At 44.4% G+C, this 23,770-nt stretch overlaps 4 protein-coding genes across 10 annotated transcripts; 3 read left to right on the top strand and 1 right to left on the bottom strand.

Annotated features, from left to right (window-relative positions):
- The first annotated feature begins 5,134 nt into the window (after nucleotides 1–5,134).
- Nucleotides 5,135–6,045, top strand: LOC120648866. Its single transcript, XM_039925506.1, has 2 exons — nucleotides 5,135–5,559; nucleotides 5,655–6,045. The coding sequence occupies exons 1-2, from the start codon at nucleotides 5,321–5,323 to the stop codon at nucleotides 5,785–5,787; spliced, it is 372 nt and encodes a 123-aa protein (XP_039781440.1). The 5' UTR covers nucleotides 5,135–5,320; the 3' UTR covers nucleotides 5,788–6,045.
- A 462-nt stretch (nucleotides 6,046–6,507) lies between these two features.
- On the top strand, nucleotides 6,508–9,118 carry LOC120646900. Of its 3 annotated transcripts, XM_039923428.1 has the most exons (4): nucleotides 6,545–6,746; nucleotides 7,434–7,513; nucleotides 7,571–7,590; nucleotides 8,100–9,118. In XM_039923428.1, the coding sequence occupies exon 4, from the start codon at nucleotides 8,120–8,122 to the stop codon at nucleotides 8,903–8,905; it is 786 nt and encodes a 261-aa protein (XP_039779362.1). In that variant the 5' UTR covers nucleotides 6,545–6,746; nucleotides 7,434–7,513; nucleotides 7,571–7,590; nucleotides 8,100–8,119; the 3' UTR covers nucleotides 8,906–9,118. The 3 variants fall into 3 exon arrangements, with proteins under 3 accessions (XP_039779361.1, XP_039779362.1, XP_039779363.1); XM_039923429.1 differs by having other exon boundaries at nucleotides 7,434–7,590; XM_039923427.1 differs by lacking the exons at nucleotides 7,434–7,513; nucleotides 7,571–7,590 and having other exon boundaries at nucleotides 6,508–6,746.
- Nucleotides 9,119–12,423: 3,305 nt separating this feature from the next.
- Nucleotides 12,424–18,135, top strand: LOC120646898. Of its 4 annotated transcripts, none has more exons than XM_039923423.1 (3): nucleotides 12,424–12,720; nucleotides 14,978–15,061; nucleotides 15,427–18,135. In XM_039923423.1, the coding sequence occupies exon 3, from the start codon at nucleotides 15,500–15,502 to the stop codon at nucleotides 17,828–17,830; it is 2,331 nt and encodes a 776-aa protein (XP_039779357.1). In that variant the 5' UTR covers nucleotides 12,424–12,720; nucleotides 14,978–15,061; nucleotides 15,427–15,499; the 3' UTR covers nucleotides 17,831–18,135. The 4 variants fall into 4 exon arrangements, with proteins under 4 accessions (XP_039779357.1, XP_039779356.1, XP_039779355.1 ...); XM_039923422.1 differs by having other exon boundaries at nucleotides 12,561–12,720; nucleotides 14,894–15,061; XM_039923421.1 differs by having other exon boundaries at nucleotides 12,561–12,720; nucleotides 14,838–15,061.
- A 157-nt stretch (nucleotides 18,136–18,292) lies between these two features.
- On the bottom strand, nucleotides 18,293–20,742 carry LOC120646899. Of its 2 annotated transcripts, none has more exons than XM_039923426.1 (6): nucleotides 20,503–20,742; nucleotides 20,054–20,142; nucleotides 19,482–19,727; nucleotides 19,051–19,378; nucleotides 18,930–18,978; nucleotides 18,293–18,714 (listed from the first exon to the last, which is right to left on the bottom strand). In XM_039923426.1, the coding sequence occupies exons 1-6, from the start codon at nucleotides 20,526–20,528 to the stop codon at nucleotides 18,523–18,525; spliced, it is 930 nt and encodes a 309-aa protein (XP_039779360.1). In that variant the 5' UTR covers nucleotides 20,529–20,742; the 3' UTR covers nucleotides 18,293–18,522. The 2 variants fall into 2 exon arrangements, with proteins under 2 accessions (XP_039779360.1, XP_039779359.1); XM_039923425.1 differs by having other exon boundaries at nucleotides 18,897–18,978; nucleotides 20,503–20,732.
- Nucleotides 20,743–23,770: the final 3,028 nt, after the last annotated feature.

Here is a 23,770-nt window from a genome sequence, read left to right as displayed (position 1 = left end):
CTAAAAGTGCTAAACGAGTGAGTACCCTTACTTATAATAGTAAAAATGTAAAAAACTCGGAGGAGGGAGGGCTGGTTTGGGAAGGGTGCGGGTTGGTGTTTGGTTTGGGCCATACTAGACTGGAGTAAACTGAGCCCGGCCTGACAGCTCGGCCCAAGAACTACGGGCTGAGCCGGCCCGGTTGTCATTTTGAGGTGGTCCAGGTAAAAAACGGGTCGGCCCGAGTCTAGCCTGAACATTTTCAAAAATAGTGGGCGGTCAGGCACGAGCTCGAATGCCATCTAAATTTGCCGTCTGATGGGGTTATTGGACATGCTTGATGTAAATTTTACTCCCACGGTTCTCTTTTTTTTTACACATATAGTCAAATTTAAATTATTTTTAAAAAAAACTTTTATTAATATAAAATAAATGATCAAACTTAAGGTCAAAAAATCAAATAAATTATAATTTAGAATGGAGGGAGTAGATCTAAAAATAATCAAGCTTTTTTTGGCCGTTGTCAAAACGTGACACGGGTTATTGGAGTACTCGAATTTAGTTTGGGCGGGCATATCCCTTGAGTCTGAGTGTTAGTTTTTTCTTTTTTAGTACAGTCTGAGTGTTAGGCCAGTCACAGTAGAAATTTTATGAGCACAGTTATTTAAACTGAGAACTAAGTAACTGTGCCAGATGAGTTTCATGGTGATGAAACTCTCCTCACATCCCATAAAACTCCAGCCTTCTTATTGGCATGTCAACAAAAGTGACGATATTTAATGTCATAAAACCCTCCACGAAATTTCTATTGAGACTGCCTTAGTTAGTCTGACCTCATCTCAACATTTCGTACACTTTGATGAGCCTTATTTTTTAGGGCCTTGTTTAGTTGCGTAAACTTTTGGGTGTAAAGTACTGTAGCATTTTCGTTTGTATTTGATAATTATTATCCAATCATAGGTTAACTAGACTCAAAAGATTCGTCTCGCAAATTACAGACAAACTGTGTAATTAGTTATTTTATTTAGCTACATTTAATACTTCATGCATGCGTTCAAAAATTCGATGTGACGGAGAATCTTGTAAAGTTTTAGAATTTTGAAAGCAACTAAACAAGAGCTAGAATACTTCGATGAGATTTGGCCAAAGTGCTCAAGTGGGCACCGAGCAATGTGCTTTGAGTTAAAGCTGTAGCAGCCAGCGTGGTATGCAGAGAATCTATTAACTGTACGCGCGTGAATCTGTTAAGTCAGTCTCAATGGGGAGTGTCATTGCACAGTTGCCAAAAGTGCCACGTAAACTTGACACTAGAATGATATAGTCACTCTCAGTAAACACCTTACAACATTAAAATAGTACAATAGTTGTGTGATCAAATGTACTAAAACTCAACAAATACCATTCTCAGTGGGAGTGTCATCCCCGTGTCATGGCTTTGGTAACCGTGCCACGAGAGGATCATGGTAATGACCTAGGTCATCTCTCTCCTCTTAACTCTGTTGCCAAATCAGCAATTTTGTTGATGTGTCACAGTATTTAATAACCATGACACTCACATGACTCTTACTGAGACTGGCCTTAAGTGTAGCAGCCACGTCGAGAAAAAGTCCCAGCGATTTACGACCACAATATGTTCCATTATTTTTCTCCAGCATGAATGACGGGTCCCACCCATTCTCTTCTCAGCTCCGTCCCTCCAGCTAGATATGTGTCGATGGAGAATCTACTAACTGTGCGCGCGACTGCAATCCGCCCCATTGTTAGGAGCCGCCGCTAGCCGGTAGTTGTGCTGCCGCCTGGTTAAGGTGGTTAGGGTTGCTGGGTTCCTTAGGTATAGGCCTATAGAGGGTCATTAGAAGGTCGCTGGACCGACGGTGGAGCTGATCGATATGGCGATAAGGTTGGTGCCGCACGAGGCAATGGGAGATGGCGGACGGACGGGTACGGTGGGAGAGCTCATGTCGAAGGTGGAATTGCGATAAAGATTAGCGACAACGGTAGTGGAGGGTGGCAGCGGAGGCGTCAGAGCGGCGCCTGAGCTGAGGGAGGCGGTGGATGGTGGGGGTGCAGCAACGGGCGGTCTTAAAAATAGACGCTTCCCGTGTTAACGTGTGGAATGTGAGGGTCTTAGTTTTTGAGAAGTTTTGTTTCGCCAAGAAATTAGATCCAAGTGTTAATCATGACTCTTAATTATATGGTAGGTCATCCGGAACTAGCCACAATGTAGATACTTAGATACTTGATACATGAAACACAACTATAATTTGTAATATTAAGAACCGGTTGTTATCTTTATCTTAATACAATAATATTAAAAGAAGTCACCACGTTCGCCGAGAGGATCTAGAAATTCTCACATTAATATTTTTCAGAGAAAGATACACACCGTTGGATTTTGTGAAGATCTAACGGTCGAGATTAATCTAAAGAGTCCATGTCAAGTAAAACTAATAAATATATAGACTACCTAAAGATTCCTATTAAATATTTATGAATTAGAAAAATAGAAAAAACAGAAATAAAAGGTGCATGTCCATTACAACTATAGGAGAGAGACTAAATATATAAATATTATTTTCTAATTAGATTACATTCCACGTCGATGACGAGAGAAGAGGCATGGAATTATATAAACTTATTTTCTAATCAGACTACTTTCCATGTTGAGAAGCGATAGGACTAGATATCATCTACCATTATTTTCTTTAATCAATATCACCTGCTACTATATCTTAGCAGGCTTCAATGCCACTGAATTGCAAGTAAATACATAGGAGAAAAGTTAGAAAATTGTATATCGAACCATACAGCTTGGAAACCCTAATGCAAAAGTGTTCAAAGTAGGCTGTAAGTTTAAGGCAAAGCCCATATTGTTGTGTCACTGGAGTTGTTAGGGCCCTAGCCAATAATTCTCTACATCATACACTTTTGATCTACGTATGCAATGGAAATAGCCAATTGATGAAATATATACATGCATCTCCATCTATATATGGCATGCATATCGCCGGCCGGCAAGAATGCGAAGTCATCAGTCTATCCACCTATTCAGATAACATGAATCTAAGATATGGCGTACCAGTGATCCAGCAAAGTAGCATGAAATAGAGATATGACAATGGTGTAACCAAAGTGTCATATACATCCACATCTTCGGGCACAACCACTACCGGTGCATTTTATTTTTCTTCTTTTATAACCAATTTACCACATAGATATAGTCTTGCATGAGTAGTTGTTGGTGTCGCAGAAAACAACAAACTACATAAAATTTGTCACTTTTATGATAGAGAAACTCACCAGATAGCGATGCCCAACATCTGGACTGGAAGCAGCAAGCTAAAGATCTTCACATGCATGCAAGTGCAATATCAAACAGCTCAAGCATATGAAACAAAACACGAGTGTTACAATTTACTAAATTGTGAATTTGAAGATCATTGCAAAGATGCATGTTTTTTTTCTGATCAAGCTACCAGCAAATAAATAAAGAATAAATGTTACAAATAATTTAGTTTGGATTGGTAGCTAAGTAGCAGCTAAACCATAGTGTCTACTGAGCCTAGATGTGCCCTTCATCGTAATGTTACTATCTCAAACACCACTATGGCGGTGATGCCGCAAAGAAGTGACTCTAGCTGTAGTTAGATTGATGGCAATCTAACTTTTCGTGGAGTAATTCTAAACTAAAAGAGAATTGTATAGTGTGCAATTTAGAGAGGACAACCATGGATAAAAGTATCTTAACTTAATAACAAAAACTTACAGGAAAAAAATATTACTAACACAAAGGGGGGGAGAGAGAGAGAGGCAGGATTAGTCATATTATTTTGAGAAGGTGATGTCAACTACGAATGATAGGTTTGCTTCGCTAAAAAGAAGTGTAGCTTCATAGGAGCAAATAGAAAATAAATACACAACAGATAGAAGAAAAAGCAGCAATAACTAAGAAGAGAATTCAATCTACAAAGCGATGAGAGTCGTTAGACTTGCAAAGTGCAATGATAACCACTTACGGAGATAAGGATCAAATGATAGCACTACATCATAGCCACGACATGATTCCAACACAGTTGTTGGGACGACTATCACCCTAACTTAGTCTGCACTGTCATTGCCATTGAGTTGAGGTATGGTGATTACCACTAATAATAATAAAAAGCAGTGAGACGGTGATGTCTTTCTATGCAGAATTGTGATCAGTGGTTGTTCAAGAACTAAAAATTTAGAGAACAAATGATAAATGGTTGACTTGCAATTGGGTGTTTGGGAAGGTATAGACTACAAATGTGAAGTGTCTAGAAGAGTTTTTTTTTCAAGCGTAACAACAAAATTGTTAGTGATGTTGCACGGTTCTTGGCGAGAAAAAGTGCTCCAACTATGAGACAAGGGGAGCTGTATGTATGGAGATGTAGCAATTAAAGCTTGAAGAACAAAGAAAATAAAAGAGATATTTAAATACGTAACTTGAGAGGTCGCATCCAATTCTTATTAATGTTTCGATTCAAATTCAAATTCAAATTCTATTTATTATATACAGTAGACACTCATCTAGATCATTTTAAAGTGCAAGGATAATTTATCACCATAACTAAAAAATATACATAACTGGCCAACAATTAAAAATTATATCTATATTAAAAATATAAAATATTTACTTTAAAGTAAAATACTCAAATGTCGGCATAAAAAATGCTAGGTACCTGGGCTATTTGCGCGGGCCTCCTTGCTAGTTATGAATATTGAAATGTTTGAAAGTCATCCCGTGTCCATAATCGCGAAGGCGCGCCCACAAGATTAACAATCCAGTCCTCCATTGATGAGCCTTTTTTTTTCAGATGATGGATGTGCATCATCTCTCACCTTCTCTCTGAATCGTGCTTCTGCCCGAGAATGTTCGAATTGGAGAGTGCGACTTTGTGGTGCAATTTACTCGAACCCACGTAATTATACGTGGAGAAATCAACGCTGGAGCGTGCACCATTCAACAAACTACTCTCGTATTCAGTATTCTACGGTGTTCAGCAGCAAAGGCTACAATATTGGACAGCATAGTTCGTCCGGAAGGGCGCGACGCGATGCTAACACAGGACCCAGCCTTCTGCTGGCTGCTTGCTGCTAACACACGTGTGGACGAGAGAGAAAGATAAAGCCAGCCGCGGTTCCGTGCCCGCGGCGCAGACGAACGGCATGCTGCGGTGGCACGCCGGCGCCACCAGCTCCGTCGCTTCCGCCCCGCCCACGCCCGCGCTGTCGCACCAGCTCGCGCCCCGGCCTTAGTAGCCATGTTCCCGTTTCCGTTCCCGGAACCGGAACGTTCCCGGAACGAGGAACAGCGCTTATGAAGGTTTTTTACACTAAATTGTTCCCGGAACGTTCCCGTTTCCGTTCCGAAACGAGGAACATGGAACGAGGAACGTGGCCACGTTCCACGTTCCCGGCTTCTATGGCCCCGGCTGGCCGCGCGAAGAAGCCAGCGGACGGCGAAGACGACCGAGCCGGAGGTAGCTTGTTGCTCTCCAAAAGCGTCCTGCTGCGGTCCGGCGTCGCGCTCTTCGCCCTCGGCTTCGTCGATGCCGGGTGAGCTAGCTTCGACTCGCAGTGTCTGGCTTTCGCCATTGCATTGCCTGCTCTGGCAGTCTGGCCTTACAGCGACTGGCTTCCGGTGCTTGCAGGTACAGCGGCGACTGGTCTCGCATCGGCGCCATCTCCAAGGACACCGAGGAGCTGCTCAGGCGGGGCGCCTACGTCGTCGTGCCGCTCTCTCTGGCCCTCATATTTTCGTTGTCCCAAGACAGCAACAAGTAAAACCTTAGGATTTGTTAAGTGGGAACCTGCACACTGATAATAGTATCGTGTTTCGTGCTGTTAATCGTTGGTCTTTATCGACGAGCTGGAGTAAAATCGGAACGTGCTTCGTTCTGTGATTCTCAGTTTTCTGAGGAATAAAGAGAAAACGTGCGAGTTCAAGTAAATTCATGCTGCAATGTGTAGTTACAGTAGAGGATCCGGGAGAATATCAGTTTCCTGAGTATCAAATGCCTCAGATTGTCACTCACTCACTCACCAATCAGGAGAAATGTTGCATGGATCTCGTTCGGCTCAGGCCCGGCAGGTGTGTTCGCAGTTCAGACTTCAGACATGGAGGCGCAGGTGACCCGATGGAGAGGGTCAGAGAGCAATAGGCAGAGCGTTTGCCGTTGCTCTCGTCTCCGTTTCGTTCAGCTATACAACACCATCTTGCAGGTGAAGATCGGCTTCAGTTCAGTTCAGAGATCTCGTTTCAGGTCGCGGACACGCTCTTCAGCCTTCACTGCCGTCAACCAACCACTGACGGGCTCCTTTGCACGACCCCGACAATGAAATTTTGTAATGGAGAATTCGCGATGAAATGATAGATATGAATATATGAGCATGTCACATGTCATCGGCCAGTTTGCTCCCTGGACCTAGAAGAACAGGTGCTTCCATCTAAGCCGTCCAAAACCGGGGGCGAGCGGCCCAGATCTCGCCACCACGGCACGGGGGCAGAGCTAGGAGTGGTGTGAATAAGGAGAGCAATATTGGCGCATTCCTCCTCGACCCTTGCCCGTCTCCCTCCTTCCCTGTCATCTCCCCCGGCTTCGACTTCGACCCCGCGACGCCTTTAGCAGCAAGTGGGGCGGCGGCCGTCGCCGAGATGAGCACCTCCCCGATCACCGGTGCCGATCTCTCGCGAAACCTCCCCCTCCCCGTGCTCTGGTAGACAGAGATCCGGGCTCTCCTCGGTAAGCCGCCGCCTCCACCTTCCCCTAATTCTCGGGTCATCTACCCGATTCGCGTCAAGTTCCTACCTGCGCTTACACACTTGTTGAGAATTTCTCGTTGCTGTGCTGCACGCGCTCGTGCTCGAGTTGAATCTTCAAACGTCGTATTCGATCCGGTTGTCAGCGCCGGTGAGAAGGGAGACATTCCCGGTTTCAGTTTCCATGGTTGTATGCATACGAAACATTGGGTACAAGGGAGTGGGTGCCTTGTGCATACGATAGGAGGGGCATGGATGGGGAATAGATTGGTTAGGTATGGGTTGGTTGATGTTACGGTGGGAGTGGTAACTGTGATAAATATCAGTTACTGCTAGTGATCGGAATTTGGGGGGCATCCGGTAGACATGGTCAAATGTTGTGAGAAATATGTGTTGTAATCCCATGTTGACTGGCGAAAAGGCTTCAGATCCTTTCCAAATGCAATTGGAGCTCTGTTTAGATTGTCGATTGTGTTAATTGAAAGTTTCAAGAGGATAGACCATGGAATAGTCCCACTTGCCTAAGCAGGGTTGATACTGAGTTTTGAGCTGGGTGATTGGCATAGGCATATTACCTGTTGGCTCTCTCCTTGTACAAGCTATCTTAAGGAAACCTTTTGAAAAAGACATTACATTGAGTCATTGACTAATCAAGAGGTCCTCCAAATAGGCTCTAGATACTTTACGATGATGAACACTTCATGTTGCAACTGTCCGCCATTCCAACTCAATTGAATGAGAAGTCAAATCCATTTTCAGGATTGCTGTATTTGATGCATTAAAATAACTCATTTTGTTGTGTCGGTGCATTTACAAGTAGAGTAGAGGTAAATTCGCAATCCTGCACTTTGTTATTCTACATTGCACAGTGTGCCCTTCAAAATTGTAGCTTGCAGCACAATATCGACAATATCTAGCCTTATGATCTGTTTGCTCCTTCCAATTCATATACGTATGTGTCAAATTTTTTCTAAACTATTTACAAAATATATTTCTGATTAACGTGTAAGCTCATGTGGTCTTATAATATCCAAAGGTGGGTATCCCCCCTGTTCTACAAATGTGATTCTGGAGCAGTTAATCAGTTTCTTTAGTCTATGCGTTACATAATACAATTAGCTGTTGTTGATTTTCAACACAAGTTCTCATGACCTGTTAAGTCTAGAAATAGAAAAATATCCTGCTTGCGAACATTACTTTGTCCTTTAGAAGTTAGGCTTGAGTTTGCACCTGAAATTTGTCTTACACATCGTGTATAGTTGATTTTGTGGTCAACCATACTGGAGCAAGTTATATTTTTATCTCTTAAGGCAAGTACTCAGCATTGCTTTCTCAGGTTTGTTTTGTGAGGGCATCATGTGGAGTTTTGCATCAAATGCCATAGCTGGAAGCTTAAAGAAAAAGGCGCAGCCTTCAAAATGCAGCACATCCAATCCAGACTGTTCTGATGATGAGGTTTCTTCATGTACAAGCAGAGAGGAAGGCCTTGATTGTCCAATATGCTGGGAATCCTTCAACCTTGTGGAGAATGTTCCCTATGTCTTGTGGTGTGGCCACACAATGTGCAAGAACTGTATCCTTGGTCTTCACTGGGCTGTTGTCAAGTTTCCTTCCCTTCCTATCCAGCTGCCACTGTTCATCTCATGCCCCTGGTGCAATCTGTTGTCTTTCCGGCTGGTGTACAAAGGCAACCTCAGGTTCCCACGCAAGAATTACTTTCTGCTCTGGATGGTTGAGAGCATGAATGGTGAGAGAGCAAAATTCCATTCCACTAATCACAATGAACATCATTCCTCATGGCATTCCAGTGCTGGCCCAAGTTCCAGTCATCACCACCAAAGAAATGCTGTTATCCGAGCAGAGAGCTCTTCTGCTGGAGATACGAACTTCATCCATAACATTTTCCACACTGACAACATCGGTGCGTCTCTCCAAAAGCTCATGGTGTGCTTCATGCAGCTGACAGCCAAGTTTCCACTTGTGATAATCTTCCTGCTGATAGCCCTTTATGCTGTCCCCGCGAGTGCTGCTGTTCTGGTGCTGTATGTCCTTGTGACATTTTTGTTTGCGCTGCCATCGTTTTTTATCCTCTACTTCGCTTATCCCAGCTTGGACTGGCTTGTCAGAGAGATCTTCGCTTAATTTCAACAGCACAGTTCATAATCATAGCTCCCTGGTACATGATATATCATATATGGTATTCCATGGCCACCTGCCTTCTGGGCACTGTATAGTCTTTTCTGATTTCATGTCCTTTCTTTTCTTGCCTTATGTGTCCCCTTATTCTGATGTAACTATCTATTTATTAAAAATGATCGGCAACATTTTTATTTGTGGTTCTAGATGTGTTTGTTCTGCTTGAACGTGTTCCAAGGCATGCTAATCATCCAAAAATCAAAATTGCTATGTTCTTTCGTAATATTTCAAAATTGATTGTTAGACACCCCGTCCCCGGCCGCGTCTGCTCCTGCGACATTCACTCTGTTCGGTTGGTTGTGGTTGGTGTTGATTTGCTGTAAGAAAAAAGTATGCTGGTGGTTGATGTCTGATACTGATTTGATGTGAGAGAAAAATAACAGCCGCTACCATCCTGGAAGCTCACGCACATGCATTGCATGGGGGATTGGGGAACCGTAAGTTCTGCCTGGTGGAGTAACGGAACCGGAGAAGCGTGGCCGGCGATTTGCTCGACGACGACGAGGGCTGCTTGCTCGTAGCCACCACATTCCACCTCCGGTACGACGTGACCCGACGGCCGCTGAAATGCCGACGTCTGATCTGATCACCCACTATAGCAGTCAGTCCCTCATGCAGACGGCACCAGACCGTGCCGTTGGGCGTTGCCTTGCGTTCTGCTGGTGATGCATGACCTGGCCAGCAATTAACGTGCATCTGGATCAAAAGGCCCATCTGACACCTTGGAATGATCGCTTAGCTGTTCCTTCCGTCCAGAAGCAGAAAGTCATGGTCCATCAGTTCGCTGCTCGAATTGGCTGTCTGTCGGAATTTTTATCGAGCTGTGCGCTGCATCGGTCAACGATCATGCATCATAGTATATACTACTCTTTTTTTTATCATCGATTAATCATTTCCAATCCCACCTTCATGGTTCCAATCAGTAACTAGGAAACTCTACTCTACCTGGTGATTGATCAGTAGCTAGTCACTATAGCTCATGCTGCTTAATTCTGTGGCAGAGAGAAGACAGGTCGGGTCAGATTTTCCGCCCGAGCAACAGGGTAAATTGCCGGTTGTTGGATAGGGCGATTGCTGAATAGTGTTGGGAGGGACAAGCTAGGTTCTGCCTCAGTACATTCCCTATTCTTGTGTGCTGTCAAAACCTGTAGCAAGAACTCGGCTGTCCGGACAGGGATGGAGTGCAGAGCCGTGCGTCGCATACTCTATGTACGCCTTTAGTTCCTTTTAAAATTTCAAAACTTTACAAGATTCTCTATCACATCAAATTTTTTAACGCATACATAAAGTATTAAATATAATTAAATAAAATAATTAATTACACAGTTTGTCTATAATTTGCGAGACGAATCTTTTGAGCCTAGTTAGCCCATGACGGAACAGTAATTACCAAATACAAACGAAAGTGCTACAATGTTTTACACCTAAAATTTTATGTATCTAAACAAGACCGTGATCTCGGGCGCCTTTGGAAAAATATATATTTTGGTGGCGTCGGCAGGCATCCAGAATGGCAGGTCCAGCGCCCTAATACAAAACCCTGCAGATCTCATAATGCCTCCATGATCTAGCGAAATGGAGCAGCAATGATTCACCAACCAACCAAATACTAGTAAAAAGACGAAACGGGGAGGAAGAAGACTGGCAGTCTCCTTTTCCTCCTCCCTTGCGTGGCCTCAAAGCATGCCTGCGTTTTGTTTCGAGACGCGGCGGTGCTGCCATTAGCAGCGAACTAAGTAAGCGTCTTTCGTATTAAATGATTGATTGAGAATTGAGATCAAAGCTACGCGGCAGTACTAATCAAGATGCTAATCAATCCTGGCCCAACTAATCATTTCATCTACCATCTTCGGCGGTACTATAGATGACCTGACGATATTGTTAAGTGCATGCTTTCGGCCGCTCGGACTGAACATCGACTCCTTGCCCTTTCTCCGTTATATGATCCACAGTAGTAGCCTGCATTCTTTTCCCTACCATACCAGTGCAGATGCAGGGTCGCGTTGAAGCTGGGGAATCTGTTGCGCTACTAGCCGAAATTCTGGACCCTTCTTCTGCGCTAAAATAGAGGGGATGTGGCCGACTGACCGATCATCTATTCATCTTGGTCGTGCACGTCGCGCTGCTTTGAATCTCTGGAGAATGCGATCACGAAGTGGGGAGATCGATTGCTTTTCAAAAAAAGAAGTGGGGAGATCGACGCACGCGAGATGAGATCGCGCCCGTACTTGCTGATTGGTTGATGTGTCGCCCTTAGTTAGTTGCCTCATTTCCAGTCACACGAAGGTGCCCGCGCACCTACTGCTCGGGATCAGCGCGGATCGGAGGCAGCAAACGCGCGCCCATGCCGTCGATCTGAATCCGATCCGAGAGGCGGAGATGTCATGGTGGACAGGTGCAGTGGAGGATGCAGGATGAGAGGCAAGGAAGGGTTGATTTGTGTGGAAATTTAATGGTGATTTGATAATTTTACTCAGTATTTTACGTGTAATTAGGAGAGCTTAGAGAGGCTGGAGCCCCCTAGCCCCCCCTGCTGGATTCGCCTCTGGACAAGTGGAGCATGGGCCCGTATACTACTCGTAGTATCGATGCGCTTGGCGTCATCCCGCTCCTCGCCCGCCGACCGACCGGGATCCCGTCCGCCACGGAGCGCGCCGTCGTCGATCGACCGGTGCGCGGGAGCGCGCGACGCGGACGCACGCGTGCCCCGCCGCCGCCGCTTCCGGCCGGTCTGTTTGTACGGACGGGGATGGATGATCGACGCGGCGTACGTGTTGCGCTGCGCATGGTGGCCGGTGGGAGATGGGATGGTGCACGTACGGCATGTTTGGCCTCAACGCAACCATCCCATCTCCTGGCCGGCTTGTAGCCGTTCTGCCTCAACGCAAATGATCCGTACCAGAGGTTTCTCCCCACGCAAATGCTCGTACTCGTGCTACTAGTATACCAAGTTTTTTTTTAAAGCTTCCCGCAGCTTTGAACACACAAGCGGCAAGTCAAATTGATGGAGCCTTTTTGAGTACTCACGGCAGTAGTATTACGCTTTCCCGTGGCACAGTGTTAGCTGATTGACCAAAGGCATTGTCATCAGTGCCACGCAGTTTTATTACGTTCGGAGGAGACGTGCGCGTCTCATATTGCCAGGATGGAAGGAGTATCTGTAAGTCGAATTGTCGAGAGAACTTGTAAGTTTAATTGAGAAATGAAATATCGCACTGTAGTACCGTGTGGAGTTTAATTTAATGCTGGAGATCCATTCTGAAACGCTGCTATTGAGCTTTGTCAACGGTAGCTGGAGCAAGCCCTATGTCATTCGTACACACTCGATGGTGTTTTAGCAAAGCGTAATTTCACTTATGGTAGGATGACAGTAAAAATTAAAGGAAATTTGGCAAAGCAAATGCAATTGCTAAACGGCAGGGTCAGCTCAGGAAAGGTAGCTGCAACAGGAAACGAAGCAACGCTGCCAGGACGCGGAAAGCTGAAACGAAAGAATCGGCCGCCGCCGCCGCTCCCTTGGGTTGGGTTTACGCCTTCTTCTTTGGTTGCGCGCACGACTTCCCTCTCCCCTCACCGCACCAGTCCCCTCCAGAAGAAAAGGAAGGGCCTACCTGCCTACCTGCCCAGCCAGCCGCGTCGCCTCCGCCGCCACCGCCTCTCGTCCTCCACCGCCGTCGCCTCTTCGCTCTTCGGTTGCTCTCTGCGGTCGCGAGGGCGGCAGGCTCCGCGGCTCCGCCGGGGGCCTCTGCCATCTCTCAAAGGTATGATCTTGCCGTGCCTTGCTCCGGGTCCGGTGGGCTTTTGCCGTCTTGGTTTAGGTTTGTGCGATTGCTTTTGATTCGTCTGGTTTCTTTGTGTTCTGCGATGCGGCTTGGTTCCTGAGGGTTGACTGGGTGGGCGCAAATGCGTGTGTTGGCCGTCGCTCCGATCGATTCTGTAGCAATTCTTTGTTTACGAAGAGTAAAATTTTACGAAGAAAGCTCATGGTGTTTCGATGTCAAGTCATTGCGTCCCGCGGTTTCTTCAAATTTTCCGCCTCCATTTCGGCTTGTATCCCTCTCAAGGCTGATGGCATATGCAAAAGTCTCTGGTTATGTTTATGTAACTTGAACAATGATCCTGCTTGGTGTAATACGCGTTAAAAATATGATTTGGTCTTTCTTCAGTTCTCCCGGTTAGCGATTACTTTTCAAGTTCGATATATTACCACGGTCCAGGTACTGCTTTTTAGATTAATAATGCCGTTGGTCCACTTGTTTCCGTGTTTTTTTAACGTAAATTTCCGTGGGGGGTTTTGGTTGGCATCTCGCGCTTTTACTCATCAGTCCTTGCAGCCTCGAGCTGGAAAGACTAATTGTGGAGCAGTGTTTTTTTAAGACAGCCTGGCTAGGAAAATTTTGCTTCTGTTTAAAGATCGGTTAGTTAGATGAAGTAGCAGAAAAGATGGCTCTAGTATAGGCAGGGATCGGTTCAGATTTAAACCAAAGGCTAAAGATTTGGATCCAAACAACCCCTCAGACTGATTTCTTGCTCTCTTTTTTTGGCCTAGTAGTTGAGTCCTATGTTGCCCGGATACGCGGATACGGATACCGGTACGCGATACGGGGATACTCCGATACGCCATTTTTCCAAAAATAAGGATACAGGGATACGCCAATATATATAAAAAATAAAAATAAATAAAAGTTTCAGGAACTAGAATGTGAGAAAATAGAAGTTTCAGGGACTATAATGCGTCATAAACTCATATATTCATATGTTCTATAATTATTAGAAAAGGGAAGGGGCAAAGGAAAAAAGAACCAATCTTATCTTACATGTTCGTCTGTTCCACGAATGGATGTTAGTCATCTTCTTCCCCAACCTCCGGCACTCTCTCTCTTTCTCTGTGTAGCGGCCAACTCCGGCGGCCGCGGCTCCTCTCCCTCTCCGGAGGCCGCGGCTCATCCTCTCCCTCTCTAGCGGCCGCGCGGGCCGTCCAGAGGCGCGCTCCGGCGGACGTGGCGGCCCGCCAGCGGCGAGCTCCAGCAGCGCAGCACCACCCTAAATAGTGCTTTAACAGATGTGCGGGCCTCTGTCTGGACAGGCCGCGCAGCCGCTGGAGCAGTAGGAGGCACGGACGGGTGGGCGGGCGGAGGTGACGGCAAGGGAGCGACGAGCGATGGGGAAGGAGCAGGAGGAGGCACGGGCGGGTGGCCGGGCGGCGGTGATGGCAAGGGAGCGATGAGCAGCGGGGAAGGAGCAGGAGGAGGCGTGGGCGGGTGGCCGAGCGGCGGTGACAGCAAGGGAGCCGTGCGAGGCTGCTGCGGGCCTGCGGCTGCGCGAGTTGGGATGAGAGGGTGGCACAGCTGGACGGAGGACCTTTGTACGAAGTGATTGAGTGGTGTTGTTAGGGTTTGAAGGTATCGGACAGGTATCCACAGGTATCCCACGAGTATCCGATTTATTTTTATTATTTGAAAATACCTAAATAGTCCGATATTTACGGGATACGTATCCGGGAGTATCTGTGGAGTACGGGTATCCGATACGGTATCCGATACCGGTACGTGAGTTTTGCGAAGTATCCGCGTATCATAGGTTGAGTCCATTTCGAAAAAAAAATAGTTGAGTGAGCAAATCTCCTCTTTGCTTGGAAAGTAGCTCAAGGTACTGTGAGATGAATAGTTCCTGATTTGGAGATCTTTTCAGTTGCGGCCTTGTAGATTGATAAGTATTCTCTTGTATTCGGATTTTGTACTGTGTCAAGTATGATAGAGACAGCTCAATTTTGAAATGGTTACCGATGTGCCTTCTCGTATGCTAGTTTTAGACATGGACAGTTGAATTCTTATTTGGTGTCCTGTCACATTCTGTCTGCTCTATTGCTTTCATCCAGACGCTCGCCAAGATCTTTATGCTCATCCCCTCCACCTTCTCCTACTCTTCATATAGAAATTCTGTAATATGATTGGTGACGGGCACTTTATTGGCTATAAGCAAACTGGTCATGATGACCTTGTTTCCTTTCGAATTCAGGCCACCTACTCATCATGGAATTTGAATGCACTCTTTAAGGATTGCTGATTGAGCAGAACGACTGCAGGAACCTGCTTTTAGGAGGTATGCTTCTGATGTGTGTGCGAGTATTTTCTCTAATCCATTTAATTATTTTTCGTATGGTTTCAATTAATTTCCATTCAAGCTATTCAAACTGGCTAAGTATCAAAGAGACAATGATTCCTTTTTGTTGGTTTGAATAGTTAAGATCTCGTGTTGCAAATCCCGCACTTAATATTCAGTTATCTAATGAAACATTAGCAGGAAATTGATCTAGCTCAGTTTCTGTGATTTTTTTTAAAGATAGTTGGAACTATTAAAATTACATGTTGCTCAAGTAAAATTTCAGCTCTTATTTTAATTATGTGAATTCTTAGTTTCTGGTCGTGCAAATCTCTAGAAATGACACATGTTCTTTATTGCAACAGCCTAAAATTATCGAATTCAAAAGGAAGAACATTCATCTGGCACCAGCACCCTCTCAGCTTCTGGAAGACCTTAATGTCCAAAGCTTTGGAAAAGAGTTCACCTGATGGCACCACACCTATAAGTTCAGCTTCACCTCCAGAGTCAAAAAAGCATGAGAAGACCGCGCCAAATTATCTCAGAGCTTCTAGAGGCTCATGCCATGATTTTTGCAAGTATGGACACAAAAATCCTTCTGAAGAGGAGCCGAATTTATCAGGAAGAGGAAGAAAGAAACTCCCTGCTCATCTGAAAAATTTGTCGTTGCACAGATCAGCTATCTTGGATAGGTCCAAGGATGTCAGGAACATGAGTCTTTCACTAGCCAAGTCGAGTATATCTCTGGGTGAAGCTGTACGGGCTGCACCCAGAATAGCATCAGCAAACCGAAAAGGTGTTGCATCCAATGAACATATGGTCCTGCTGACAGATACAGCAGCTAAAAATAAAACTTTGAGCTCTGATGGAAGAAAGAAGTATTCAACTGTTGCACAGAAGGTCCCAACAAATTTGAGGTACTCAAATGGAGTTAAACAAATTGATAAAAGGGACACAGTGCCAGCCAAGGGGGCCATATTTCCTGCGAAGTCAAAGTTTGCAGAGAAGGCCTCACTTGAGAAATCTATTACTGTGGGCAAAGACACAACAGTTAATCAATCAAGGCATCAGAGGCCAGCCTCATCTCCCAGTAAACTTAACATGATTAAACAAGTGCCTGCTCTATCTCAGGCTTCTAGTCAATATGTACTTTCAAAAGATAAAAGTACTCCGAAGGGAAAGGCATCTCCAGCAGCAACTATTACTAGAGTGCGTGCAAAACCCAGACAAAGTGCTACAAGATCAAGCGATGTGATTATAAAAGGGAAGCAAGCCATAAATATGTCCGGGTCATCCTTATCTGTGGAACCCAAGCTAATTTCTTCTGTTGAAAAACAAAAGGATGATATGGAAATGAATTCTATTGAGTCAACAGTAGCAGAACTGTCTCCAAATGCCACAGAAAATGGATACAATTCTCGACCAGCACCAGAAGAAACAAGTGAATCCATTTCGGTGGATGATGGGGTAGGAAGCACTGAAAAAAGTGAATCAATAGCAGGCGAAGCCCTCCTGGAAAGTGTCATCTCTCATGAGCTGCAGAAATCATTACATGGCCAGGAATTCAATGCTATGCTAGGTGAATCTGATCTAGAACATAAATTAGCAGAACAGAATATCATTCGTGTTCAAGCTTCAAAGGATGAAGATAGCCAAGCTGATGATGCAGCTCTTTGTCAACTATCAGAACATATAACAGTTGTTGAAAATGCAAATGTGTATGACTCTGTATTAATTGAAAGTAATTCAAAAATTGAGGATGATCAAGTTGAAGTTAATGCACCTGTGGAGTCTCTAATCTCTGAAGGTAAGGACCAAGTGGCAGTAAGCGAAGATTTCGCAACATCCCCAGAACTACTGGCGGTTGATGAAAAACATGCTGAGGAGCCTGATTCTTGTCTTGGATTTGCTTTTGGAAATGCAGTAGAGAATGCTACGGCTGATGAAGTTTTTGATGCTAGGATGAATAACAATACTTCTCAATGCCAATCAATTTCAGAAACTTCATCAGATGGTGGACTTCTGGAGGAGCCTAAGTCCATGCTAATTGAACCAAGTGATTCTGCTGTTGATGAGATAGCAAGTGTCAGTAATGAAAATACCTTTGAACGGGATGGACTGAAATCAGAGGTTTTTATTTCACAGTCACCAGAAGAACTATCAAATGATGAATTTTTTGAAGAATATGATTTTGAATCAAGTGAATCAGATGAATCTTGTACAGAAGATGAAGAGGCAACAATCAACAGAGATAGGGGTGAATCATTAAAATCTGGTGACCCAAGGCGAAGAAGAATCTCCACTGGTGAACTGGATGATACTAGTCTCACACCTTATAAAATGAAGTTTAAGAGGGGCAAAATTGTAGAACTCCCACCACACAGCAGTGGCCCAAGGAGATTGAAATTTAGAAGAAAGTCTGCAAATGAAGTTTCGAATCATGAAACCCAGCCAATAAGAAGGATTTACAAGAGGAATAGCACAAGTAATGTTGTTCCTACTAACCCAGATATTGAATCTTCTGGTGTGAAACTGCGGCATCAAGATGCACAAGAGAAGAAAGATGCACAAGGATTGTTCAATAATGTAATCGAAGAGACTGCAAGTAAGCTAGTGGAATCCAGGAAAAGCAAGGTAAAGGCTTTAGTTGGTGCTTTTGAAACAGTGATTTCTCTTCAGGATGGCAAACCCACACCATCGACACAACAAGCTGGTAGCTCCCAAGATTTATTTCCTGATGATGAGGGTAATGCACCTGAGGAAGCTTAATAGAATATGTATGTTTGTCGAAGATTGCCATGTTTGCATTCGACTTTCGGGCTCCTTTCTTTTATGGGCTCTAGAATTGAGCATGATAGAGAGGATTATGTATTAGTTTGTACAGCAGATTTATCTTGTAGAACAAAAGTTGCTAAAAAGGGTTTGCAGATAGTATATAGTTATCTGGTTCCATGGAATGAGTGCCTTTAAGTTTACTTAATTGTAAATCAATCAATACACTGTAAAACCAAGTGTGCTTTTGTTTGGCTTGGATTTCCTAAATGCTATTAGAAGAGTTGATTTTATTTGCTGCACCTACTTCTGGCATTTTTTGGTATGTCAGTCACTAGTATATCTCATCTAGAGTATGAATGCAGAAATGTTTCTTATTTATCCCTCGATTATACACCCTTCAAACATGTTGATGTTGCTTTCAGTGGGATGCTGCATAGAATTCTATAGACTCATCAGTTTTCAAACCAAATACATATTACAATACATAACAATTTTGTGGCTTTTACATCCTTCGAGTTTCACTTTTTCCCACCTGGATTTCATTTTCAGTTAGCCCCTGAAAGGGCGACTGATATAAAGTAGCTTTACACCCAGATTATGCTTTGGGCTTTACAGTATTGATATGTATTGTAAATTTCACCATATTGATACAAAGTAGTTTCAAATTTCACAGTATTGATCTTTTCTCAAAAGCAAGCACATGTGCGGGGAAGCTTTCCAGTGGATTGTATCTTGTATGCCTTCTCTCTGATCTTCTTCTCATCATTATATTTTCTTTCCTCCGCCATTGACCTTGCTCCTCCAGCAACTTTGTTGATCCTTGTCATCTCTTGGTTGTATTCTTCCAGTGCCTTTGCTCTCTTTTTGTCTAACTCGGTCTGCAATTTAAGAAATTCAGTTCTCAGATTCTTCAGCCCCATCAATTTAATCAGTCATGATTACTTCCTAAAGTGATCTATTTGTGTCCAGACTCCAGAGTTTGTATCATAGATGTTCTCAAAAAAGGAAATATTGGATTTGAAGTGCAGTGTTCTTCAAACTATAAATTAACAAGAAAAACCTCTTTCTGTTCTTTTTGGCGTCTCGCCTTCACCTTCTTCTCAGTCTCCCATTCAGCTATGGTTTCGATCATCTTTTCGTACCTGAAATGACGGCCATTTCAGCATAAATTCAGTCAAATGGCAAGCATAATCTGGAATAAAAAGCATACTTACTCCTCCCTAACTCTTGCAAGCTTTGCCTTCTCCCATTCTTCAGCCTTGGTTCCCGTGCCACCAGTAGCAGTCACTCCAGCTGTGCCTTCTCCGTTCCGTCTAGAATGATACGATGTAGCTGGCCTGACGGTCGACGGGACTTTTTGAATCGCCTGTTCTTGTTCAAACTTCTTGCTGCCTTTCCTATCTGCTGCTTTGTTGGAGGATCCTGAACCCTTCTTTACACTCATAGAAGTTTCAAGCATCTTTGGTGTCACCTTATGATCTGGAGCTCTATCTTCAGGCTTTCCACGTGCTGGTTTCAGCGGCTTCCTTACAGATACGTTGACTGAAAGGATCATCCATTGCAGCATTGTCACAAAGAGATTTGCAGGTTTTGCTACAGCACACATGCCAAAATGTTGAGAGTAAGGTGAACGTGTTTACCCTACCTGGTCCGTCATCATCATCTTCAACGGGTTCTTTGCCACTGAACCATCTTGAGATTTTGCTTCCTCCTCCAGGTCTTTTCATGCTTTCTCCTCTCTTGACTGGTGACAGGGCAGGCGGCACCGCCTCGATGGGTATAGGCTTCTTCTGAGTTGGAAGCTTCTCTTCTCGAGCAGCAATTGCGAATGCTGCTGCTGCAATTGTGGCTGCGAATGCAGCGTCATATTCCCCGCCACTGCTCATCTCAGCTGGAAATTGCAACGACATTTTGTCAGATTTTCGCTTCCATTTTGATAGGTTTCTTTCTTCTGGAGAAACTATGACTCGTTTCTGCACATCCATCTATGGTGTGCTTTTCCCTATTCAGATCATCTGAATGTTTAAATTCTCCAGGCTTCACCTCCACTTTTTACAACGTATAAATTAACCATTTGATCATAGTGATTAGAAATGTAATACTATCTGAATACTAGAATAACAATGTTTTTGGATCATCAAGGCACCTTCTAAACTCAAATAATTTTTGTGCTCCTCATGTTTGTAAAAGCTGAATCACCATGTATTAATCACTTACAACTTCCAAGAGCAGTGCTTTGTTGTGGTGGTACCGCCGAAGTCTGTCTTCCAAAGTTATTTCCCTTTCGTACTCCAGGAAACCGAACCCTGCAAAAGAATCGTGAAATCTTAATCTGCTACTGTCTAATGATCACAAGAACTAATGATCACAAGAACACAAGGTGGTGTTCTCAATCTGAATCCATAACATGTGGCATATAAGCTACTTTTTCTTCTCTATTAAGCCATATAACCTTTTCTCTTCAACTCTTAAGGTGAAGGTTTAAGAATCACTAATCCCAAAAAGGAAGCCCAGAAACTTTTGTCTCGAGAAAAACATGAAGTCTTTTAACAAGAACAATATGGCATAAAACCATTTTGAAGCTCACGGTGAGCCGGGCAAAAGGATGAAAGATCAAACCCTTCAGCAGATTGAAGCCTAGATACTGCTGCAGGCACCTGCTTTACCTCAGCTTCTTCAAGTCGCCGTCCATGGCGCGCAAAGCATTTGTAGAGAAGCCCAGCAACAGCTCCAAGGCAAAGCAAACAGCTTCAGCACTAAGCGAAGGCCTCGTATTAAAAACTGCTTGCTTGCATACAGAGGTGGTGGACGAGAGGGAAGGCAGAGAGCGAGAACTGTTGTCTCCAGGGCAGGTAAGAGGAGTGGAAATGGGATCGCTTTAACCCCATGGCAGCCTTAAGAATCCAGCCTCTTTTTGGCTGCACCGTCCTGTGGGGACCCAGCGAGACAGTGCGTGATATTCATCCCTCCGTTGTGCCGCCTCCTCCTGTAACACTTCAGGTATTAATCATATGTAATTAAGAATTAATTTCGGCCATTAGCTCTAACTTCCGCGACAATTCACCAAATCAAGTTGTTCTGTCAGTCTGGGCCAGACCGGTCTGACCGGTCGGGGTGACCGGTCTGAGCGATTGAACCTATTTTGTGGGTTTTGGGCCCACATCATTTAAACCACTCTTCTCTCTCCCAACAATTTACTTATCATCAACATCTCTCTCCCTCACTCTCCCCGAGCTCATCCCGTCCCAAGCCCTAAACTCCCCAAATCCTCCATTTTCTTTGATTCCCAAGGCCAAGAAAGGATCAAACCGGCGTGGGGGAGCTTCCTCTTCGTGATTCCCTCCCTGGGGAGCTGAGGATCCAAGTTCTTCGCGGGGGGAAAGGTCATCCAAGGTATTTTAGCTAAGGATGGTTCGATCTCCTTTTCTAGATGATCTTAGGTGATTCCCTCTGGTCAAACACCTCCAATGACACCCTGGACCTAGTTCCTAGAAGGATATTGGAATTAGTGGGCGATTTTCGCCGCGCCAAGAATCCTGGTTTTGGTCTGGGTAGGACCGGTCTGACCGGTCGGAGGGACCGGTCTGACCGGTGTCGTGGTTAAGTTAAATGGGACCGGTCTGACCGGTATGGGGTACCGGTCTGACCGGTAGGGCAGTGGCTGAGAGGGTTAAATAGGTGGTTGTTGGTGCAATTAGTTAGAAATTAATTCGGATATAGATTACTTGTAATTTTTATAAATCATACATGTATTCTCATATCCTATGCATATGCACACGTGTAGCAGCCGCCGCGGAGGAGGTGGTATACGAGGTGGTTATGGAGCCACATGAGTCGTAGGGGCAAGCCCCGCAGCAGGAGGTTCGTGAGGAGGCGGCCCCAGGCCCAGCCGACCCTAGTGCCGAGCAGCAGACTCAAGGCAAGTCCCGGTGCACATCCTATTATTTGAAATTATGACACCTATATATGTATTTATTACTTGTGCATTAAGTTTAGAAATTGTTTGGAACCCTAGTTGTATGATCCCTAGGATTCTCTGAGTTATACTAGTATGTATAGGACGATAGAAGTGCTATGCTTAATGGTTTTCCGGTAGAAGACAAGTGACTTCGTGCACTCGTGAGATATAGGATGTTTAGAAGTTGAGTAATTTCCGGTTACTCGCGAGACATGAGATATAATTATATTGCAGTACATGAGATGTCGAATTTGATATGGAATAAATAGAGAATTGAGACTTGAATCGCATCTAGGCCGATAGATGCTAATGGTAAGTTTCGGTGATTAATGACAACCATATGCGACTAACGTGTGTTTTGAAGGATAAATTAATGATTAGTCTAGTCTCATATGAAATGTGAAAGGAGACCCCTCAATTCGAAACAACCATGCGTGCCAAGGACTCAATTTAAAAGATTAATGACCTTTCTAGTCTCAAGTGTCACAAGGAGATGAATGACACTTGATTTAGCTAAGAGTTTATAGTTTTTAGTTCTGGACCGTACTATTAAGAGGGGTTCATGAGTTAGTAGCTTGACCAAAATTGAGTTGGCCTTAGAAATCTTGCACACTCGCTCAAAAACAGTCCAAGATGGTCAATAGAAGTTAACACAACGCTTGGAAGAAGAAACAATCAAAGTTACATTCAAATATAAGTCAATTCAGTTGAAAACAAAGAAAAACAGCACAACGGTTTAACTGATGTCTTAGCATCGGTGCATCCGACGCTTGGCGGAAGTTCCGACACCCCTGTCGGTCTATCTCTCTGGATGCAAGCAGAAATCAAATCAACAATCTCTATAGCACCGGTTGAACCGATGGTACCAAGCAAAGCACCGGTGCATTAGATGTACTATGTTCCAGAGAGCATGTTTTGGTGGATCTCAACTCCTCTTCAGCACCGATTGAACCGACACTTCAGAATCAACTACCGGTGCATTGGATGTACTATGTTCCAGAGAGCTTGTTTGAGTTGATCAGTGAACCTCTTCAGCACTTGTTGAACCGATGCCTCTACGGAGCATGCACCGGTGCAATGACGCAAGCCTGGATACTGTGTCAGAAACCCCAACGACTACTAATTGGACACAGAGAGACCGGTTGAACCGACGCATACACTTTCTACCCCGTCGGTTCTTCCGATGGTCTCGGTTTTTCTGCAGTTGACTTCCAACGGCTATGTGACCCTCTCCACTCTATAAAAGGGCACCCCCTGGCTCATTTGCAGTACCTTTGACACCCTGAATACTTGAGGCCACCTTTGAGAAGAAGAGAAAGTGCTTTGAGCATAAGAGAGAAGATCTAGTACATTGATGTGCTTCAACCTTGAAGAATTCAAGTGTAGGTCAAGTGAAGGCTTAGCAGCTTGTTACTCTTGGTGTTTGACGGCACCTAGCCGGTCTTGGTGATCGGGAGGTTCTTGGTGAGCTCTTGGAGTTTGTGGGAGCCCCAAGACACGAAGATTGTACACGGTGTGAAGCTCGCCATTTCGGAGATGGAGAAGGAGCATTCTTAGTGATCACTTGCTACATGGTGAAGCAAGGGAGCTATACCCTTGTGTGGGTACTCCAATGTGGATTAGGGGGAGCGTCAACTCCTCGATACCACGGAAAAAAATCCGGTTGTCTCGTGTCCCTTACTTTTATTTCAAGCAATTAAATCCATTTGTTGTTATTCTTGCTTTTGATTTCTTGTAGATTGACTAGGACAACTTGCATGGTAGTGTGAACTCTTGCTTAGGTTTTGATCTTGCTAGTGTGCAACCTTCTAGACAATATGATCATGATAGTATGTTTACCTACCTAAGGACCTTTTGCTAGCGTGCTCTAGTGACTAGGTTTCAAATTTGTAGATTGGACAATACTAGTCTAGGTTAAGGACTAAGTAGAAATTTGAAAAAGTCCTAATTCAACCCCCCCTTCTTGGGCCACGATC

This window comes from Panicum virgatum, chromosome 9K, assembly GCF_016808335.1.
Source record: "Panicum virgatum strain AP13 chromosome 9K, P.virgatum_v5, whole genome shotgun sequence".
In the NCBI taxonomy this organism is placed as follows: domain Eukaryota; kingdom Viridiplantae; phylum Streptophyta; class Magnoliopsida; order Poales; family Poaceae; genus Panicum; species Panicum virgatum.
Note: the sequence above shows the minus strand (reverse complement) of the source record. Positions and strands in the feature narration are given on the sequence as shown.

What these genes read in the sequence shown, in the direction of transcription:
- LOC120648866 (XM_039925506.1), top strand. Translation starts at nt 5,321, where the DNA reads ATGAAGGTTTTTTACACTAAATTGTTCCCGGAACGTTCCCGTTTCCGT. An exon ending in CTCGGCTTCGTCGATGCCGG is followed by an intron (nt 5,560 to 5,654) that starts GTGAGCTAGCTT and finishes CGGTGCTTGCAG; the next exon opens with GTACAGCGGCGACTGGTCTC.
- LOC120646900 (XM_039923427.1), top strand. Translation starts at nt 8,120, where the DNA reads ATGTGGAGTTTTGCATCAAATGCCATAGCTGGAAGCTTAAAGAAAAAG.
- LOC120646898 (XM_039923423.1), top strand. Translation starts at nt 15,500, where the DNA reads ATGTCCAAAGCTTTGGAAAAGAGTTCACCTGATGGCACCACACCTATA.
- LOC120646899 (XM_039923425.1), bottom strand. Translation starts at nt 20,528, where the DNA reads ATGGACGGCGACTTGAAGAAGCTGAG. An exon ending in AAGCACTGCTCTTGGAAGTT is followed by an intron (nt 19,728 to 20,053) that starts GTAAGTGATTAA and finishes TGCAATTTCCAG; the next exon opens with CTGAGATGAGCAGTGGCGGG. An exon ending in CTTGCAAGAGTTAGGGAGGA is followed by an intron (nt 18,979 to 19,050) that starts GTAAGTATGCTT and finishes CCGTCATTTCAG; the next exon opens with GTACGAAAAGATGATCGAAA.